We start from the raw sequence: 18012 nt of genomic DNA, 5'->3' as shown, positions 1-18012 counted from the left end.
ATGTACACTAGAGCCTAAAATGACCAATGTGGAATTGTTCTTGTTATAGTGGTTTTTATTAAATCTTAATCAAACTAAGTACTCAGAGAACATAGATTGTTTCTACCTAAAGTTATCTCCAATTAATGTTTTCATACATACTTTGTATAATATAATTTTCTTAAAAATGAAATATATTTGTTTAAGGAACGGCAGAAGACAATATTACCTAAACAGAATTATATTGCATTGGAGCTATGCCAGTTTACACCAAATGAAGACCTTGCCCTTTGAGTCTTAGTCAAGAGGAAGGGGAAAAACTCCACTCACACACCTAACCTATTTCATTTAAAAAGAACATTAACCAATACACGCCTTATTATGGCATGATTATATGAATTCAAACCTTTGTGTTAATGTGACAAGGGAGACAACAGCCCATGTACATGTACAATACGTTACATATAATGTTATAGTCACAATAATATGTCCTATATGTGCCCTTCAGCCACTATTTCACAGAAAATAAAGCGACATTCACTTACAAATTCTGTCACATAAAATGGTTTATGTCATTTGTTTGTAGTTTTGTACCTTCTGCCAAGTCATCAATGGTTTACCAAAGGGCTGAATTATAGAACTATATACTGCAGTGAAACTAAAATTTAAACGTGTGTTTGCATGTATAATGTGCAAAAGTTTATCTGAAAACATTCAAAGACATATCATGTCTAAAAAAAGAACTACTGTACTTGGTAAGTTCACCTTTCCATGGCCCGTGCCAGAAATCCTTAGTGTTTCATTACTGACTTATCCCTGGTGTTAGAGACAGGTACTTTCAATGCATACATCCATTCAGTGAAATTCAAGTTTATTAGGCTAAATTCACTAAATCAGAATGTGATTTTTAACACTGCATGTACGTGTATTTAATGGATACTCTTGAATTTATGAAATACAAGAAGCACAAGACAAAGAGGATTCTGTCTCTTTCAATTACCCTATGCTAAAGTAGATCCAATATTGAGTTTTTAATTGTTCAGAAAATCTTTTAAATTAAGTATCAGACCAATATCCCTGCCTGTAACCCCACAAAATGGGAAAAAGTATGCGGAACCTGCTCTTGACTACAGTTATTTTTGCCATGACCCAAAACTTCATATACACAAATATTCAATTACCGAAATTGTGCATGGGTTCGTCTGCATCCATTTTTATTCATTCTTATTTAGCTGAATGTTTTAATCTTACTTAAACAGTAACTAAGAAACACATTCCTAATATTATGTATAGAAAATGCTTAGGGACTGCAGCCGAATACATTAAATTCAGTCCATTTTCTAGTGAACGTATTTCCATCCCTTTTACGTACAAACTCGTTATATTCAGTAAGCAGATTGCATATCCATGGCCTTATAAAAACATTGTCTTGATTTCATGTTTTGACAGCAGAAATCATCCAAAAATCTCTGTTTCCTCTAAAGGACCCTCCCTAGCTGGTATTTTCCAGGTGTGGAGCAATCTGAATCAGAGGTGAACACCATGTCAAATTCCACTCATCTGTCAATGTACTGGATTATTTCTTGAGAGACTGAAATTGGCTGACTGGGATCTGCACACCATCAATCTTACTCATGCAGGGTGCAGAGTAGCTGCCTGAGAAAGGCTCGCAAGAGGGAAAGCTCTGAGGTTCCTAAGCAGGTGATGAGGCAGCTGTAAAACCTTCACTATATCTGTAACACAGCTCTGAGTGAAAGATTTGTCATTTTCCACATTTCCCCAATACTTGGTATGCATTCAGTGTCCTGCTGTTCTTGCTTCATAAAAGAAGTGATTTTTCAAGCTTAGGCAAATGTGGCAAAGCTCTGGATCTGCCAGCCTCTCATTTTTTCTCATAATGTCGTTTGTTTCGACAGATTTTACACAATGAGATTACATTTTCCTTTTACCTATTTATGCAAGTGTTTGTTTGTTTGCTTGCTTATTTATTTATTTATTTAGCCAGGGGACAGTCTCAGATTACCAATGGTGATTTAACCTTTATGTTTTAATGAGCATTTTCTCCATTTCTCTGTGCGTTCCCAAAAGAAACATCCAATTGGGATGTATTTCCTAACTTTAAAATGCCGGCTACTAAAACTAACATAAAACACATAATAGTTGTTCATTAGATAAAGCCCGTGAGTCAAATTTTTGGAACCACTCCCCTCCAGGCTATGATTATACTTATTTTATAATATGTTATTGAGAGAAGGCAAGAAGATACCCACAAAACACTGATTACTTTTGGGCAATGAAAACAACTGGAAATAAACTTTTCTGCACATGAGACCCACTAATGAGTTAGGGCAAATTTTTTCAAATGTGCCTAAGTGATTTAGGAGGCTAAGTCCCATTGCTTTCAAAATTTTCATCCTTATTCTAATTTTGCTTTGATCTACCTGCTTCTACAAATTAAATAATGTGTAATTACAAGCTAATATTCTCTGTTTCAGCTCTAATTCTCTTGGGAAGAACTTTCACTCCTTTCCTTGGGGTTCAGAGTATGCAAAATTACAACATGAGACTCTCTCATTTCTAACTCATTGGTAATAATGAGCTTTAATAGGCCATTTCTTCAACATTTTGCATATGATACGTGGCTCACGAAGTAATTACAGTTGAAAATTACCACCAGCCATTTCTGTTTGGACAAAGTCAAAGTAATGAAAATACTTATACACAGTCTCTGTGGATGATGTCAGTGAAAATCAGTTGACTTTTCCTTTGCATATACAAAGGAACTAAAACCTGTTTTCAGCAACACCCATTCAACCCCACTGAAACACAGGCCTGAATTCTACTCAGAGTTGCACTTTTGCAACTTCACTGCTAGTCATCTGTAAGAGTAAAACTTCTAGGCCAAATTCTGCTCTCCTCTATGCCCCACCAGTGCCACTGACCTCAAGAAGAGAGAAAAGACATAACTGTCATCAGAATTTGGCTCATACCATTTTAAGTGTACAATTTGCATCTGGATTAACATAAGTACAGCAAATAAAGTTGCATGAAGCTCTCCTACCAAGATTTCTTCCAGGGGACAAAACTGATTCTGTTATTACCCAGAAAAAACAAACAAACAAACAGAACAGAGAAATTAAATTCTGATCTAAAATGGGTTTCTCGTGGTGAGCCTTCTGAGTTGAGAAGTTGTTAGAAAAGGATGTTAACAAGAGGCATAATCCAACACCAAACAGGCGTACGTTTAGCCTGATCAGAAAGGCACTCTGCAATACATAGACTAACAGCTCATAAGTATTAAATGACAAACTTGGAATTTTATAATGATCAAGGCAAGACAAGGGCATGGATACAGAGCCTGTGATCTTACAACATCCTGTAGCTGATTGGTCCTACCTGGTCTGTGCAGGTGATGCTGCTGGAAAGTGTGATGAAGAGACCCATGACAGAGCACCATCGCACAGGCACTTATCCACAAATACAGGAGCCAAGACATTGCAGAGACCATTGCCATTCTCTAAAGGAAATATTAGACAGGAGTTATTATATATAGCCTTGGAACACACACAGTATTTAGCTTTGATTACAACAGCATTTTTATCTATTTTGTAAGTGTCTTTGTTTCTTTCCTCTCCCGCCCCCATTATACCTCCCCCATTGCAGGCTGCCATTGTTTTATGACAAAGGTCATGCCAAAAAAAGGGCAGTTGAGGTAAAGAGATGTCACCATGGGATTCTTGGTAACTTAAATAATTCAGTGGCACAAATGAAACTAATGATCCAAGTACTTTACGGAAAACAACGTAAATAGAAGCCAGGGAAATATTCCCACTCTGTTCTGCAATTTAACTTACCAGGGGGAAATTACAATACTATCCAAAAGATGAGCTCCTCAGACAGTATGGAAACTACTTTAAATACATTACAGATAGTCAGACAACATTATCCGATGTCTGGGATGCATTTTAAGTACACTGCATCCTCAAGACTACAAGGCAAATACCTACCCAGTAGGTAACAGATTATTGTTTTTTACTTCTGTGCACATGAATTTTTAATCTCAATGCTGTCTGCTAAACAAAGTAATTGTTTCTCAGAATTGTGTTCTAATCCCCAGATAAAACCAGCTTCCTTTTGTTTGGCCTATGCTCATAAAGAACTGTAGTTAGCCAGACTGAATTTTATATGTAACAGATAGGAGGTTTGATCTTTTCCTAAGGCAGAGTGTGTCAAAATTTAAAGACAGACGCTTGTTGTAAAGGAATGGTGTATGCCTTTCTCTGTCTCCCAGTGCTGGCACACTTGACTAATTATATGTGGGTGGATATTTCCATACATTGATTACTATATTCATTGGTTAAATTTTCTCAGACTTTGTAACTTTAACAGCTCCTTCTCGGTGCCTGCAAAGATTGTAGGATTTGCAAGGCTCAGCTACGCTACACATTGTCCAGTTCCTTTAATGACACCTTCTGCTGCATTTCATATTGCCAAATTAATCAAACTTCAGGCATTCTACTTATTCAGCCCATAACATGATGCCACTTTCTACCTAATAATCCAATCAGCAGAACATCATTTTCAATGTGGATGGAAGACGTTAAAGCTAAAAAAATCTCATCTTAACACTAAATACTTTATGCATTTAGTGAAGATTGAGGCTACCAAAGCAAAATCCATAAAACGACCTATCAGCAGGATTTCTTTATTAAGGAAAATAATAGTGATGCTTAAGTGTCAATGAAATATATGCACAGATCATTTTTGTTATTTTAAGAGATAAGCATGGTATTTGAGGATTGTTTTAAAGACTAATGGACCAAAATCCTCCAAATAAACTGACAAGTATAATTAACTGCAAAATAGCAAAACATTATTTTCATCAGCATGAGGCTATTTATTTCCATGTTCTGTATGACTGATGCACTATTCAGTATATAATTAGTTTTCCTTCCTACTGTTTACTTTTGTATACTTTCTCTCCTTTGTTTTCTGATCGAGTAATAGTGCAAGATGGATTTAACCTCCTCCGAAGAGATAGCTCTCAATAGACCTCCTGTGTCTCCAGAAATTAATGCTTTATTTTTGTCATTTCTGGTGCTCTCATACTTTTGTTCAATGACATAAAGGGGAAAGGTAACGCTAATATGCATTGATATTTCAAGCATAAAATGTTCTTATTTAACCTGAACTTTAAAATCATAGCCAAACAGTGAAGCAAAACCAAACTTCTACAGTCTCACAATTGCTCCTATTTATTTTTTTTAAAATGGGTCCAGGCATCATATTCTTAACCACACTGAATAGATTACTTTGTTTTCATTCTTAGTCTGCTACATCTTTTCTATCCTTCCTCAAACTACATTATTCTAATTAACTTTGTTCAAGCCCCAACATTCCTTACTAGCATTTCATTTCTTCGTGTACTTGTTAGTCAGCTCACTGCAACTGCTGTCAAACACACTGTTTTTATGCAAAGGGAGCCTCTTACTAATATAAATATATACATACACACACACACACACACACACACCGTGCGTATTCCTCCAGTTATTATCAGACAAGTTCAAGATCTGCTTTCTGAATCTTAAATCCTAAAGAAGCTCCTTACCTGAGTAATCCAGCCAAGAGCAGAGCGCTCTATTAGTGTTCATTGGAAAGATCTAACACTTTTTAAAATCCATCTGTACCACAATGAGGGATTTTAAATAGCTTCCCAATAATCTTCTTTATCAGGATTAAAAAAAAAAAAAATTTTTTTTTCATTTACCAATCCTATTCCCAGAGTAAAGAAGACATCAGAGCTCTCAGACTGTGTTGTCAGAAAAGTGGCCAAGGTTTGAGGGGTGGAAACCTTGTCATTTTCACCTTTAAATCATCTCCTAACGTCACCTTCTGCTTGATGAGACCTTTGAAGTGATCTTGAGATAATTTGCAGTTTCCAGTGTATTTAAAGATGAGGATCAGTTTATGTTTAATGACAGACCAGCCTCACTACAGTGCATTCAATGCAGAGGAAAGCAGCTGTATGTACAAAGCAGGATTGCTATACAATGCTGTAAGTACCGGTAGTCTATTTCAATACATCCCTGCTCCGTAAAGTATCACATGTCTTAAAGTGACATTACCCTCTATTACAAGGTACAATGAATTGCTATTCTAGCCCACTCTCTCTTAACAACTGGAATAGCATTTAAATGCCAACACATCTGCTATTTTATACATTATATATATAGAGAGAGAGAGAAAAAAAAGCTCCTTTTCTCCACAAGGAGGGCATACTTGAAACAAAAAGAATGGGCAGAAAAGGATGATACAAGAGGACTATCAGTGACTGTGGAAAGAAAAAACTCTTATTTCCCATTGGCTACTGCAAGTAAAGAGACATTTTAATTACATTTACTGACCCGTTACTCTCAGGGCTCATTCGTCTACAAATTTGAAGACATAATCCAAAAAGCCAGTCCACAGATTTAAGGAAGTTTATTTAATTTCACAAGTGAGAAACTAACATATATTTGTGAGAGTGTCTTTTTGGGGCGAATTTGAAGGGGGGAGGGAGATGAAGAGTCCCATTTGTATATGCTTCCCAAAAGCTTGTCACAACACTAAGTAAAATCTTTTCTTCTAACCCCTAATCATTGTGAAGGGATCTCAAGATGCAAAGGAAAAAGAATACCCTCCACTCCTAGAACATCCTATCAAGCGCTTAGGCTATGATATGACAAATTATTTATTACAGTCATTTATTTATCGCCCACATCTTAAGTGGCTGTTTACAGGAACATACTGGTTTTTCCCGTCTTGTACTATATGTAATTATTTTTTAAACGGCATTTTATATACTTACTACACCACCAAACATTACTTTGATAACATTAAGGCTCTGACTTAAGCCTAGAAAAACCAAGTATATTGGAAGTTAATGCTGAAACCTCCACTTTCAGTGCACAGTGCCTAAGTAATACAGTATATATAAAAACATGTCAGAACATCCTCTTTGTAACACAATGCGTTTTAATCATTTCTGGCATAAAAAGCTCTTACTTTCATCGCTTACCAAATACAGACACATAACAATAACGACCTGTGCTATCAAACACGTCCTTTCCAAACAAGGCGTGCAGCTTTCCTGGAGAGTCTTATTAAGAAGGTGCATTGTGATAACTGGACAGATTTTGATGCCTCCTTTGGCGCCATTATATTGTATTGTGCAATACATATCGAGGGACTGGCCTGACAGCCCGGCAGAGCAGTTTCATCGAACTCTGACACAATGTGGCATAACCGCTCTTTATTACAGCCCTGACGTAACAACGCAACAGGGGAGTGATGAGCTGACAAGGAAAGGAATTCAAGAGTCAATCGTTTCAACTCCATCCTGAACTCAACACACTGTGAGCCACCGTTGTAGCGCATACAGCTGAGCTACGCTTAGTGCAGAACCCAGAGTGGGAGAGGACAAACTTGATATCATGCCACCGTTGTGGTGCCACAACCCCAAGACTCTGGGTGGACCGTCACAGCCTCCTTAGGGCTGCTCTAATTTGCACTCAGCTGCCTACTTCCAAAGGGCCATCTGGTGGCCAGGAAGAGTAGAAATGCAAAGCTGTTGCAGGCATACTCCTTTCCCATAACTGCTTCCACCCCATGCAAGTGGAGTGATGCACCAAGGGAATCCCCAGGTGGCCAGATTGATTAGGTGTATGATCCCTTTGCAACAGCAGAGCCAAGAATAAGACCCATAATATTGCTTTGAGATCCTAAACATGCTCTAGGCATAATAGGGTAAATGAACATTAACTCTAAGCTGGAGATTCTTAGGTAAAGCCAGCCCTTAATGTCATTTGAAAGTTGGTTTAATGTTAAATTTCCTCTGTTGTTTAGAAGTGTGTTGGGCCAAATTCAATAGCAGTGGAAACGTTGGTGTACGGGGTAAAGGTAGCGTAGTGTGCACCAGTTCATCACTGAGCAGTGTGTAAAATAAGTGTTACTCGCACAGCATTGTATGACTCAGTTGTTCAAAAACCATGAGGCAGACCACCAAAAATAATCAAATAGGCTTAATTTTTTTTAAATGGGTTATTATATTTGACTATGTTTTCTGGTTACCTGTGCTCCACTACCATGAGGGCTAAAAAATTATTTTCAAAGAAAAGAAAAAGAAAAGAAAGCCGAGATTCTCACATAACAACGAGAGCCCATGAAAGCTTATGCCCAAATAAATTTGTTAATCTTTAAGGTGCAACCGAACTCTCGTTAATTTGCTCAAAACAGACTAACACAGCTACCCCTCTGGAAATCACGTAATAACATGACTCCAGAAACTAGAGCTTTAAGAATACCAAATATTATGAAACTCAAGATGAGTTGTCAAGGCTCTTATACAGATGTGTCACAGGGAAATAGTTACTATCAATATATAAGGAAGAGGCCCCTATATTCTGCCACTTCCCTTGATTTACACCTTCCTGTTGGTAGTTTTTCCTCCTACAATTTTTGTAGTGTCCTCACTTCCCCTTAAAAACCTAAGCTTCATGGTTCACTGACACAGCATGCTGGGTCAGTGCAAGTTTCACCACTTTCATCCATAAAATACCTCGACCTGTCACTTACATCGCCTTTCTCAAGGACTGATTTATTATTTTTAGATAAACTTTTTTTTAAAAAATAAACAAGACTCCACTTGTTTGGCAATATATTGGCAATACTCAGTGCAACAGGAAATGTGGTAGCTTTTCAGTAGGAAGCTAACTTTGAATGGCCATGCTTTTAAAAGTCTATGGTGTCTTTTAAGTGTTTCCTGTAAAGGCATGTGATACTGTACAGCTGTTCATCCTGATCTCCAGTTTAATGAAGTTATTTCCCTGGAATTTCCTTAGGTTTTTAATAAAGCTGGTAGTGGCTCAGTGACGGGGGGACACACTCCTATAAAACTGTCCTTACCCACTTAGCTTCTGGGAGGGGTCTGAGGAGCCAGGAGCATGTGCAGGAAGACTGCAAGGTATGGAAGGGAGGGAGGTATCTGGGAACTACAAGAAGACAGGGGCATAGGGAGGCCAGGAAGGGTGGACCATCTTTGAGGAAAGGTATCTGGGAAAGCTGCTCAGAAGAGAGGATCTACAGGTGATAGGGAGCAGTCCCTGAGGATGGGGGGCTGCTGGGCAGCCAGGGTCTGGTAAAGCTGTGGGGAGCAGATGGTGCAACAAGTCACTGATAAGGAGTGGTCTGGAAAAGCTGGTAGGGAAAGAGGTGTTTAGAGGAGATGGAGGATTTAGAGTCCTCTGGGGGCTACGTGGAGCAGCTGCTGTTGTTATCTCAGGGTGTCAGGTGTAGCTGATGAGTTCAAAAGGGCTGGGCTCTCCTGAATACACAGCCAACAGCTGCCGGCCACAGCTTTGGTTTGGGTGCCAGTTGGCAGGAGTAAGGAACCTGTTTAACACAAGCTCTTCCTGTCAAAACCTGTGAACAATAGAGGGATGGCAGCGTTTGGGGATGCAGAAGAGGGGGCAGGGGAGCTGTGGGAGTTGAGAAGAAGGAGTGTTTGAACTACTGGGAGAAGGGGGTAGGGAGGGAACTCCTAGAGAGGACCTCCTCTGGAGGCAGGAAGGGATGGGAGGGAAATAATCACCTTGCCTGCGCAGGACAGGCTGCTAACTCGCAGCAGAAAGAGGTTAATGCCACCACAATTCCTAACACCTTCTGCTAGGCCATAGGACGAGCTCTTTAGAAACAGGGGCCCGTGTTGCTTTCATGAGGGGAGGGAATATTAAACAGCCTGCGCTTTTCAGCTCTCCTTTGCCCTGGCTCCTGGCATGGGAGGCATGAAACGGAGCAGCCCTTGGCAAACCCTGCAGTGGCTTTCTCACACCGGCTTCGGTGCCTTTTCTGCCAAGTCCAGCTTTCAGTGGACCGACAAGGCGCGGGAAGGCTCCCCTGGCCCTGTTCCAGCCTGATACGGGTGTCGTCTTTACCACCTACTGACAACAGGCTCTGAGCAGCGTCTGCGTGGGTCAGTTTTGCCTGGCCACTTTAGATGTCAGCAGCTTGGAAGGGAGGGGGAGAAAGACTGGCCTGCAGCCGCCAGCTCCTGTGTCAAGTTCAGGGCTGCAAACTTAGGAGCAACAATAAAAGAGAGAGAGAGAGAGATTATTCGTGTCGAATGGTTGTTGCAAACTCCTTCAGCACGAGACTTACAGAAAAATGACCTGCCTCTGAAAGAAAGCCTCCCTGCGAGAGACACACAGGGTTGGGGTCACGTCAGTGAACAGGTGAAATGGCAGCTCCAGCCAGAGAAGAGGGCAGGAGGGATCTAATCCCTACCGAGGGGTGGGATAAACACCTCTGGGACATTCAAGGGCAGGTGGCTCTGCTGTTCCCGCAGTGTCCCCCAGGGATGGCTTGACACTCTTTTAAACACAGCAGGCATGTCACGGCAGGTTTCCTCCTAGATTGTTATGGTCTATGCCCCAGCCGTGGGGGAGGGGAGTGCTGAAGAGGGGTGAGGAAGGAGCAGCCACAAATATGCAGAATTCAAAAGGCCTGCAGGGTGCACAGTCAGGTTGGCCGGCCTCTGAAATAGCAGCTGCATCTGGGGAGGAGCAGCACCTCAAAGAGGGAGGGGAAAAGGTTCCAACTCAGCCAGGCCCAGCCAGCAAATCACATACCCCAGAAACCCCACTGGAAGGGGTCATTCCCCAGGCTCTTCTTTTATGTGCTTATGTCTCCCACCCCACGTCACTCTTCCCCAGCAGCAGTCAGGCAGCAAGGAGGGAAATTCCAAGGCAAAGGTTGGGGGCTGGCAGCTGTTTCCCTGCTGTCTTTCACAGAGTCCTAAAGTCAGCTGGAGAGAAGGCTGGGGGAGGAAGGTTAGGGAAAGCGGAGCCCACAGACAACAGTAAGTAGAAGAGCAGAGTGACGGTACCTGCAGACGAGGGCTGGGCGGTCAGAGAGCAGTGGAAGCCTACACCAAGTCCAAGGAAATCCCCCCTACCAGAGTAATGTGAAGGGGAACTGAAGGATTGAACCAGCTTAGAAAAAACCATGCCCATCAGCCTATCCCCTTGGGTGGGATTTCCCATAGCCCAGATGACAGGGCCGGATTTAGGGGCAGGCGACCCAGGCGATCGCCTGGGGCACCAGGCTTGGAGGCACTGGACTCAGGGTGCTGTTTTTGTTGGTGGTGACAAAAGGCAAGAGAGAAGGCTTGAAGTAAAATGTGTCACGGAATTCTGTATGGGGGTTTGTTCTTCACTAACCTCCTAGAATGTTCTGGACCTGTGTAGAGTCTCGTGGAACCTTCCAGACTTTCTGAGACCTACATTTTACTCCAGCCTCCTAGAAAGTTGTGAGCCACGCCCTCGTGGGTATATAAGTGGGGGGGGGAGTTGCCAGGCCGTCAGTTTGATATCAGAACGAACTGAAGCGAAGTGAGAGCCCAGCGGCCATATTGTGAACCTTGTTTTATTGTGTAACTGTGAAAGTGTACTTGTGTTTTAAGACTTGAAGAGAGGAAGTAGCGACTAATAAAGGACATTTAATGAGACACCAGAGATATCTATCAAACCCCTATCTAAGCAGACTCATTAAAACATATCTTTGATCGATGATGGCCGACAAGAGACTAAAGTCGCTTGCTATTTATTGCTTGAAAATGCCAGTGGCCAATCTTCGGATCTCTCTGACGATGTGCTTCAGTTTGCAAGGGCAAAGGCAAAAAAAGTGACCTTTTGAGTGAAAGGACTAGGGCTAACATTCGAAGGCTGTCACCTACTCTACCACTATTTAATACTGCTCCACTCAATGTTGGTGCGCCGTTCACTTTCTTGATGTTAATACATTTCAGTTATTCTTAAAATTAAAAATGTTCTATACGTTTAGAGGAAATGAAATTTTCTTATTTGCTTATATATGGCATGAATAAATACAGATTTACAGACCCTAGCTTGAAAATTTGTCCTCTTATATGACAGGGATAAATCATGCATGCAAATCGTGCATCGAAGTTGGGAAATGGGCTACAAATTCAATGAAAAATAAGGTATTCAAAGTCTAACAACTAGGGGAGGACACTCCTGGCCTGGAGGGCCTTTGGTCTAGGGCTGCCTCTGCCAGAGGAAGCCAGTTACAGGCAGTTTCCTGAGAGCTGTGGCAAAACCCCGCCTACTATGGGGTTTCGCCATAATTCATATGAGCGATTTCCTGCAGCAGGTCCACATGAAAGAGCAAAGTTAAAGGCAGGGATGGGCTGTCCCTGGCCGTCATCCTAGCCCCTCAAACAGGGCCAGAGAAGTGATCCGCAGGAGCCAGAGCTTAGAGGGAGGTTGCAGAGGGCAGGCTGATGTAAACGCCATATTCTCAGCTGCTCCACATGGGATGTTTTTCCATTGATGGGGGGAGGGAGTCTCCGATTTCCCACTCACGGGATTCCCCCGGGTGAGTGGCAGTAGGAATGGAGGAGACAGGATCCTATTCCCCACGCACCTCAGAAACCAGGAGAGTGGTTGGGGTGGGAGAACCAAGGATAGATTGGGCTGCTAGGGGAGCCAGTGGGAATCAGGATATTAGCTGGACTCAGAGGTACTGGGGAGAGGGTGAGAATCGCTGACGGCGCATGTCTGTCCCTCATCCCATTAGCTTCCCAGCTCTCTTCTCTACCAGGCCCTGCCCCAGTCTGTTCCCCTCCCTAGCAGCTGCTGGCACCTATGCTGCACTGAGGGCTCCATGCTGCCTTGCACCAGAGATAAGCAGACAGGAAGGAGCAGAGTCAGCCCCACTGACTTTCTGCGACCACAGGAGGGATGCAGGCAGGCATCTCAGGGCTACCAGAGATCAGAGCATCACAGGAGTGGGAGATGCCCGACACTCAGCAGCCCTGAGTTAAAAACAGGGACAGCAGAGGCTAAACTGCTCCAAAAGCCACTTTTAAAGAGGGGCCCTCTAGATAAGTAACTATTAAAATCAAATTTTAAACAGCTTCTTCCCCTGGGTTCCGCCATTGAAGTAAGGAGGGCAGTCTGAAGATAAAGGCCTGAACTCCATGTGACAACTCCATGTGCAGTTACACAAGTGCCTACGCCACAAGTTCTTGATTCGTGTGAGCATTTCTGTAAATTTCATATGCAAAGCAGGCTGCCAATAGCACCCACACAAGGACTTTGGGTCTCCACTTTCTGAAAGTTAGGGCCCAAATATAGACGTAATCAACAGGCGAGGGATTCAAGTACCAAAATATAGAGGGAGGAGAGGGGATTCTGGAGCACAACCAATTCAAATGCAAGGCCCAAAATATCACACAGCTCCTTAGAATTCAGTAACACATATAACCTACACAGTGGTGTCATTTCCAAGAACACCCACATTGTATGTTAATGTTGTTTGTGCAAAGAAGTTTGACTCTTTTTTTTTTAAAAAGAAGTGTGCATCTTTAATTTGTTGGCAGTTTATTTTTCCACCATTGGAGACAACTGCTACGTTTTAATTAGAGTGTTAAAGTTTCCTGTGGAAAGTATGCAGACAGACAGACATTTGAAGACAGCCATCCACGCTCCGCAAAAGATATTCTTGTTGTCCCATTTTTATGTATTTATTTATGCTTAAGAGGGAATGTAATTGGCTTACTCCATTAGCAATGCATAGATCCCTGCTTCCTGGTCTGGCTTAAAAATCCTACGATTCTGATTTTGCTAGCCAAGTTTGTCTAAGATGCCCACTTCAGAAGATTTCTAAATATCCCTTGCAGGCATCACAGTTGTGGCTATTGCCTGAAATCCATTCTTCCTAGCTCTGCTATCATTTGGGTTTCTAAGAGTAACAAACCGACCACCCACGTACAGACCAGAGATCGTTAAATCCCATTAACCGGAATATACTTTCACACCGATTTTTAGAAGAAAAATATCCCAAATGTATGTTGTCTGCTGCTTGTCTTGCTCTGCCCCTGCTTATCCATTTGTTTTAGCTCTCCATTCTCTTAGGGTACTAGATCTCTAGGGTTTGTCATTTAATATAGCCTTTGTGCCGTAAGTACTTACCAGCTCAGCAGAAAAGGCCACCCCCCACCCTTATCCTGATAGTACCAGGAGTTGAAATGCCAGGAAACCAATGAAGAGACTCATCAACCTCCTGTTATTCTACATTTAGTCCAATGACTTTGAGCAGTTGTGTTCCCACCTCCCTCCTTCCTGTCTCCATTCCTCTCCCTCACTAGCCTTTCCCTTCTCATGCAAAGTCTCCCTCCAACATTTTTTCCTCTCCTGCAGTGGTCTTCACCACCCCACATCTTCCTTCACCTGCAGTGTCCTTTTCTTCTCTTCCCCCAGACTATTAATCTCCTGCTCTTTCTCCCATCCTGTCTGAGCTCCCCTTCTGCTCCCCAAAAGTGGATCTCCTCAGGGCAGGATACTCTGCCTGCTTCCCACCTGCCTCTCACAAGTGAAAACCACCAGGGAGAGGAGTGGGAGATGCAAGTCACAGCTGCTCATGAGGAAATCTGGACGAAGGATGGAAATTCAATTTTGCAAAAGATTTAAAAAATGTGGCTTTGTTCTGAATTGGAAGAAAACCCAAAACTTTCCAAGTTCTCTGCGAAGAAAAAAAAGTTTCTCATTTCAACAAAGACATGACAAATAGTTCAGGTCCATCATTTTATGTTTTATAATAATACATCATTAAAAAATATTTCAAAAATGAAAACATTCTATCCCCAAAGTGTCAAAACGAGCTGCTTTGACATCATTGGAACTTCTTGCTGAAACAATTTTCGCCCAAACAAGGTTGCGAAGCACTTCCTTTCCGATGGAACTGCATTTTTTGATAGAATGTGGTTCTCCCAGAGTTTCTCTCTCAAGCTCTGGTCTGGAGCGCATGGACTTGGGCTGCTGAAATTTCTGCTTCTGCTGGCCAGAGGCAAGAGCTGCACCCAAAAAAGGTTGTCTTTTCAACCCCGAGCCCAGCATGGAGCCCAAAATATTGGTGCTGTTGGAAAGCAAGCCTTCCCACTGCCTGCCTGCTCTTCACTCCATCAATTTCCTCCCTAGCCTCAATCTCACTGCTTAGTCTCAGGCTAAGGAGACAGAGAGGCATGTCCCGTCTCTAGGGTAAAACAGCAGGATGTGTTACACAGACCTTCTGAAGGAAGCAGAGCAGAAGCAAGTGGAAATAAAGGGAAACCGCTTCCCACCCGCGCTGAAGGGCTTGTCTACACAGTTTTTGGTAGCACTTAAACGACATTGGTTTAGAAATATAACCCATAGACACACACAGCCCCGGGGACAGTTTTAAAGGATTCTGCACCACAGGGTCATGTGATGACATATGTTCTTCCCTTGGGAAAAGAAAGTCCCATCTCAGCTAGCTGCTGAGTACAACCAGAGGTCACAAAGCTCCTCCCAATACCAGACAGCGTTCAGAGTAGCTGCTCCTAGGTAGCTATAGTATTTGCAACGCAGTTATCAGCCTGGTATCTCCGCTGCTTCCACACTGTTCAGCAGAAGCAGCCGTTCTGCCAATCCCCTCTTCCAGAGAAAAAGGGGCTGCAGGTATGTTAGCTCAGCTTGAACTGCTGAGACAGAGACGGAGAGAAATGTCACAAGTTCCTTTTTAAAAAAAACAGAAAACATGTAAAATAAAAAATAATCCATTTGTACACTGAGGAAAGTAGAAGAATACCAAAGGAAAGACTTTCAGAGTTATTGTTCCTGATCTACCTTAAGTGTTATTCTTTTTTAAAGTGAGATCTAGTCATGATCCATATACATAGGAGACAAAGATATTGTTCCTCTTAGAGATTTGTCATGCCTACAAGAGAGGTGGGAGGGGGAAAAAGACCTATCAATATCAAGGAATTTTGTACTGAAAGTTTTATTAAAATAACTAGAACAAAATGCATAGGACAGTACATAACAATACCCATGAATAATTTGCCAGCAGCAAGCAATGGGGATGTGATCTCTGCCAAGAACTAGCAACAGGAATCAATAGTACAGTACCTCCCATCATCAAGGAGCCTGAAATTTAATTAACAACCAATATATTGGAAAAAAGACAACCATCCAGGACAGGAGGTTCTTTAATAGTAATGGAAGTGAAGGCTAGGAAAGAAGGGTTTTATACCATAATTGGAATCCCTTTGAACTTGGGACAACAATTGATTCTAAATGCACAGCACATCAGTTAGAAGAAACCACAGTGTCGCCGTCTTGCATGCTATAGATCATAAGAACAATAGATCTGTAGATTTTAAGGCCAGAGGGACATGCTGATCGTCTAAGCTGACCACCTGCGTAACAGGCACTAGAATCCCACTCAGCAGTTCCTGCTACAAGCCCAGTTCTCTGGTTGAACGAGACCACCTGCCAGAGAGACAGCCATAACTATGCCCATTATTTTCCCGTGCCCCTGTTTACCCTAGATAGTCATTTGGTGGCCTTTGGTCATTTAACCTCTTAGAAAAAGAATATTAAAAAAAGAACCCATTAAATAAATAACTTTTTTTCTGTCTATAGCATTAGCATGGGTAGTTTCAGCCTGTGGCATCCTTTCCAAGTTTGCTATGCAGCTAGGGCAAGGAAAGAGTAATGTTGCAAATGGGTTCCACTGACATCCACAGGAATTCTACTGTAGAGCAACCCTGGTTTCCTTTCATTGAAAAGTAGTGTATCTAGAACACTGAGTAAGTGACACTTAAGTCCAATATGGTCAAATCCCAGGAGATTGGGGCAACATTTTTTGGACAAATAATTTATTTACTGAAAAAGCGCAGTTGTGGACAACAAGAAACTATTTGACTCAACTTCACCAGATAGTATAAAGCAATTTTTTTTCCAGGACACAAAAAACAGGGGGGCATTTCAGAGCGACAACAATTCATAATCATTCATAAATAGCCATGAATAGTCATTAGGTCAGGGCAGGGACAAGCATAATTTTTTCAGGCTCAGTACAAACTTGTAACACAGGCCCCCTCCCACACACACCACAATCCCTCATCCCAGACATACGAGCCATGAAAAATGTTTTTCTCCTGGTAATGGTGGTTGCAGCCTGGGCCTCCAGGCCCCCCAGGCCCCAGTAAAGTGTACCTTTCCCTCACCCCAAGTGGGCACCCTGAGTCAGGGAAAGAGAAAGAATGATTCTATTGTCTAGTGGTTACAGCACTTTCAAATTGACAAAAAAAATTCACTTTTCCCCCCCAAAACTGCCAGCAGAAAAGTGAAGGGCTTTGGGAAACAGAATCTTCCCCAGAATAACACATCAAATAGTTCAGTTGCCCTGGGAGTTCAGATGCTGGAGCCACCACACCCCTGACCCCCCCAAAATCCCATTCAGACTAACAGTAGCTTGGCCAGTCCCACATCAGAATGCAACCAGCATGTCTGAACTTCCCCCCAAAGACAGTCTTCTCCAGGCTAGGAGGAAGATTTGGCCTAGAAACCAAATCAGAAGGATCTCCTTCCAGCATAAACAAGAGTAACAAAATAAACAGGCTTTTCTGTTGGTGACAGAGGAGTAAAAAAAGGGAGAGCTTCCTCCAGTGCTCTTTGAAAGCCCCATCTAGGGACTGTGGAAAGTAGAGCTATTGCACAGGGCAGGCCTCAAACCCACACTGCTCCAGGCTCAAACAGTCCATTTCCTAAACACAGACCTTCAGCCCTGACTGCAGGGCTTCTTCCATGGCCCTCTCGAATCCCAACACCTCTTTCCTTGCAGTATTTGCAACAGCCAGTTGGTTACCTCTATAAGTCTCCTCCCAGACCTTTTGTTGAAAAGCCCTAAGAATAATAGCAACAGCTCCCTTCAGTTCTTTCCAAAGTCTGAGCGACAGGGAGCCTTATATTGTCTCATGTCACATGACCCACTCCGTCAGCTTTTAAAGGGACCGAGCCTTGAAGCCAGGAGGGGCTGGACTTGAGGTATGCCCACAAAGAGAGCCAGTCAAGCAGAGGGTGCTTTTGAGGAGCACAGTTCTCTGACAATACTTTCTTAGAGGCTTCTCTCCATTCAGCCTTCTCTGCACAGGGGAATGACACTGGT

At 42.4% G+C, this 18012-nt stretch overlaps 1 protein-coding gene across 2 annotated transcripts in view; it reads right to left on the bottom strand.

Annotated features, from left to right (window-relative positions):
- The window catches only part of TAFA1 (TAFA chemokine like family member 1), a 341914-nt gene extending 324141 nt beyond the window's left edge, over positions 1-17773 (bottom strand). Inside the window, exons 1-2 of one of the 2 annotated variants that reach the window (XM_067540180.1) lie at positions 17713-17773; positions 3376-3496 (exon numbers count right to left, since the gene is read on the bottom strand). In XM_067540180.1, the coding sequence (XP_067396281.1) occupies positions 3376-3493 (118 nt within the window). In that variant the 5' untranslated portion in view covers positions 3494-3496; positions 17713-17773. Of the gene's footprint in view, positions 1-3375; positions 3497-5847; positions 5943-17712 lie in introns of those variants that run through there. The other variant, XM_067540171.1, reaches the window with a different exon arrangement.
- Between the last annotated feature and the right edge of the window lie 239 nt (positions 17774-18012).

The sequence above is a fragment of the Emydura macquarii genome, unplaced genomic scaffold, assembly GCF_026122565.2.
Source record: "Emydura macquarii macquarii isolate MOO-44397 ecotype Brisbane River unplaced genomic scaffold, CSIRO-AGI_Emac_v2 contig_71, whole genome shotgun sequence".
Taxonomy (NCBI): Eukaryota; Metazoa; Chordata; order Testudines; family Chelidae; genus Emydura; species Emydura macquarii.
This window is presented reverse-complemented; position numbering and strand designations above follow the sequence as displayed.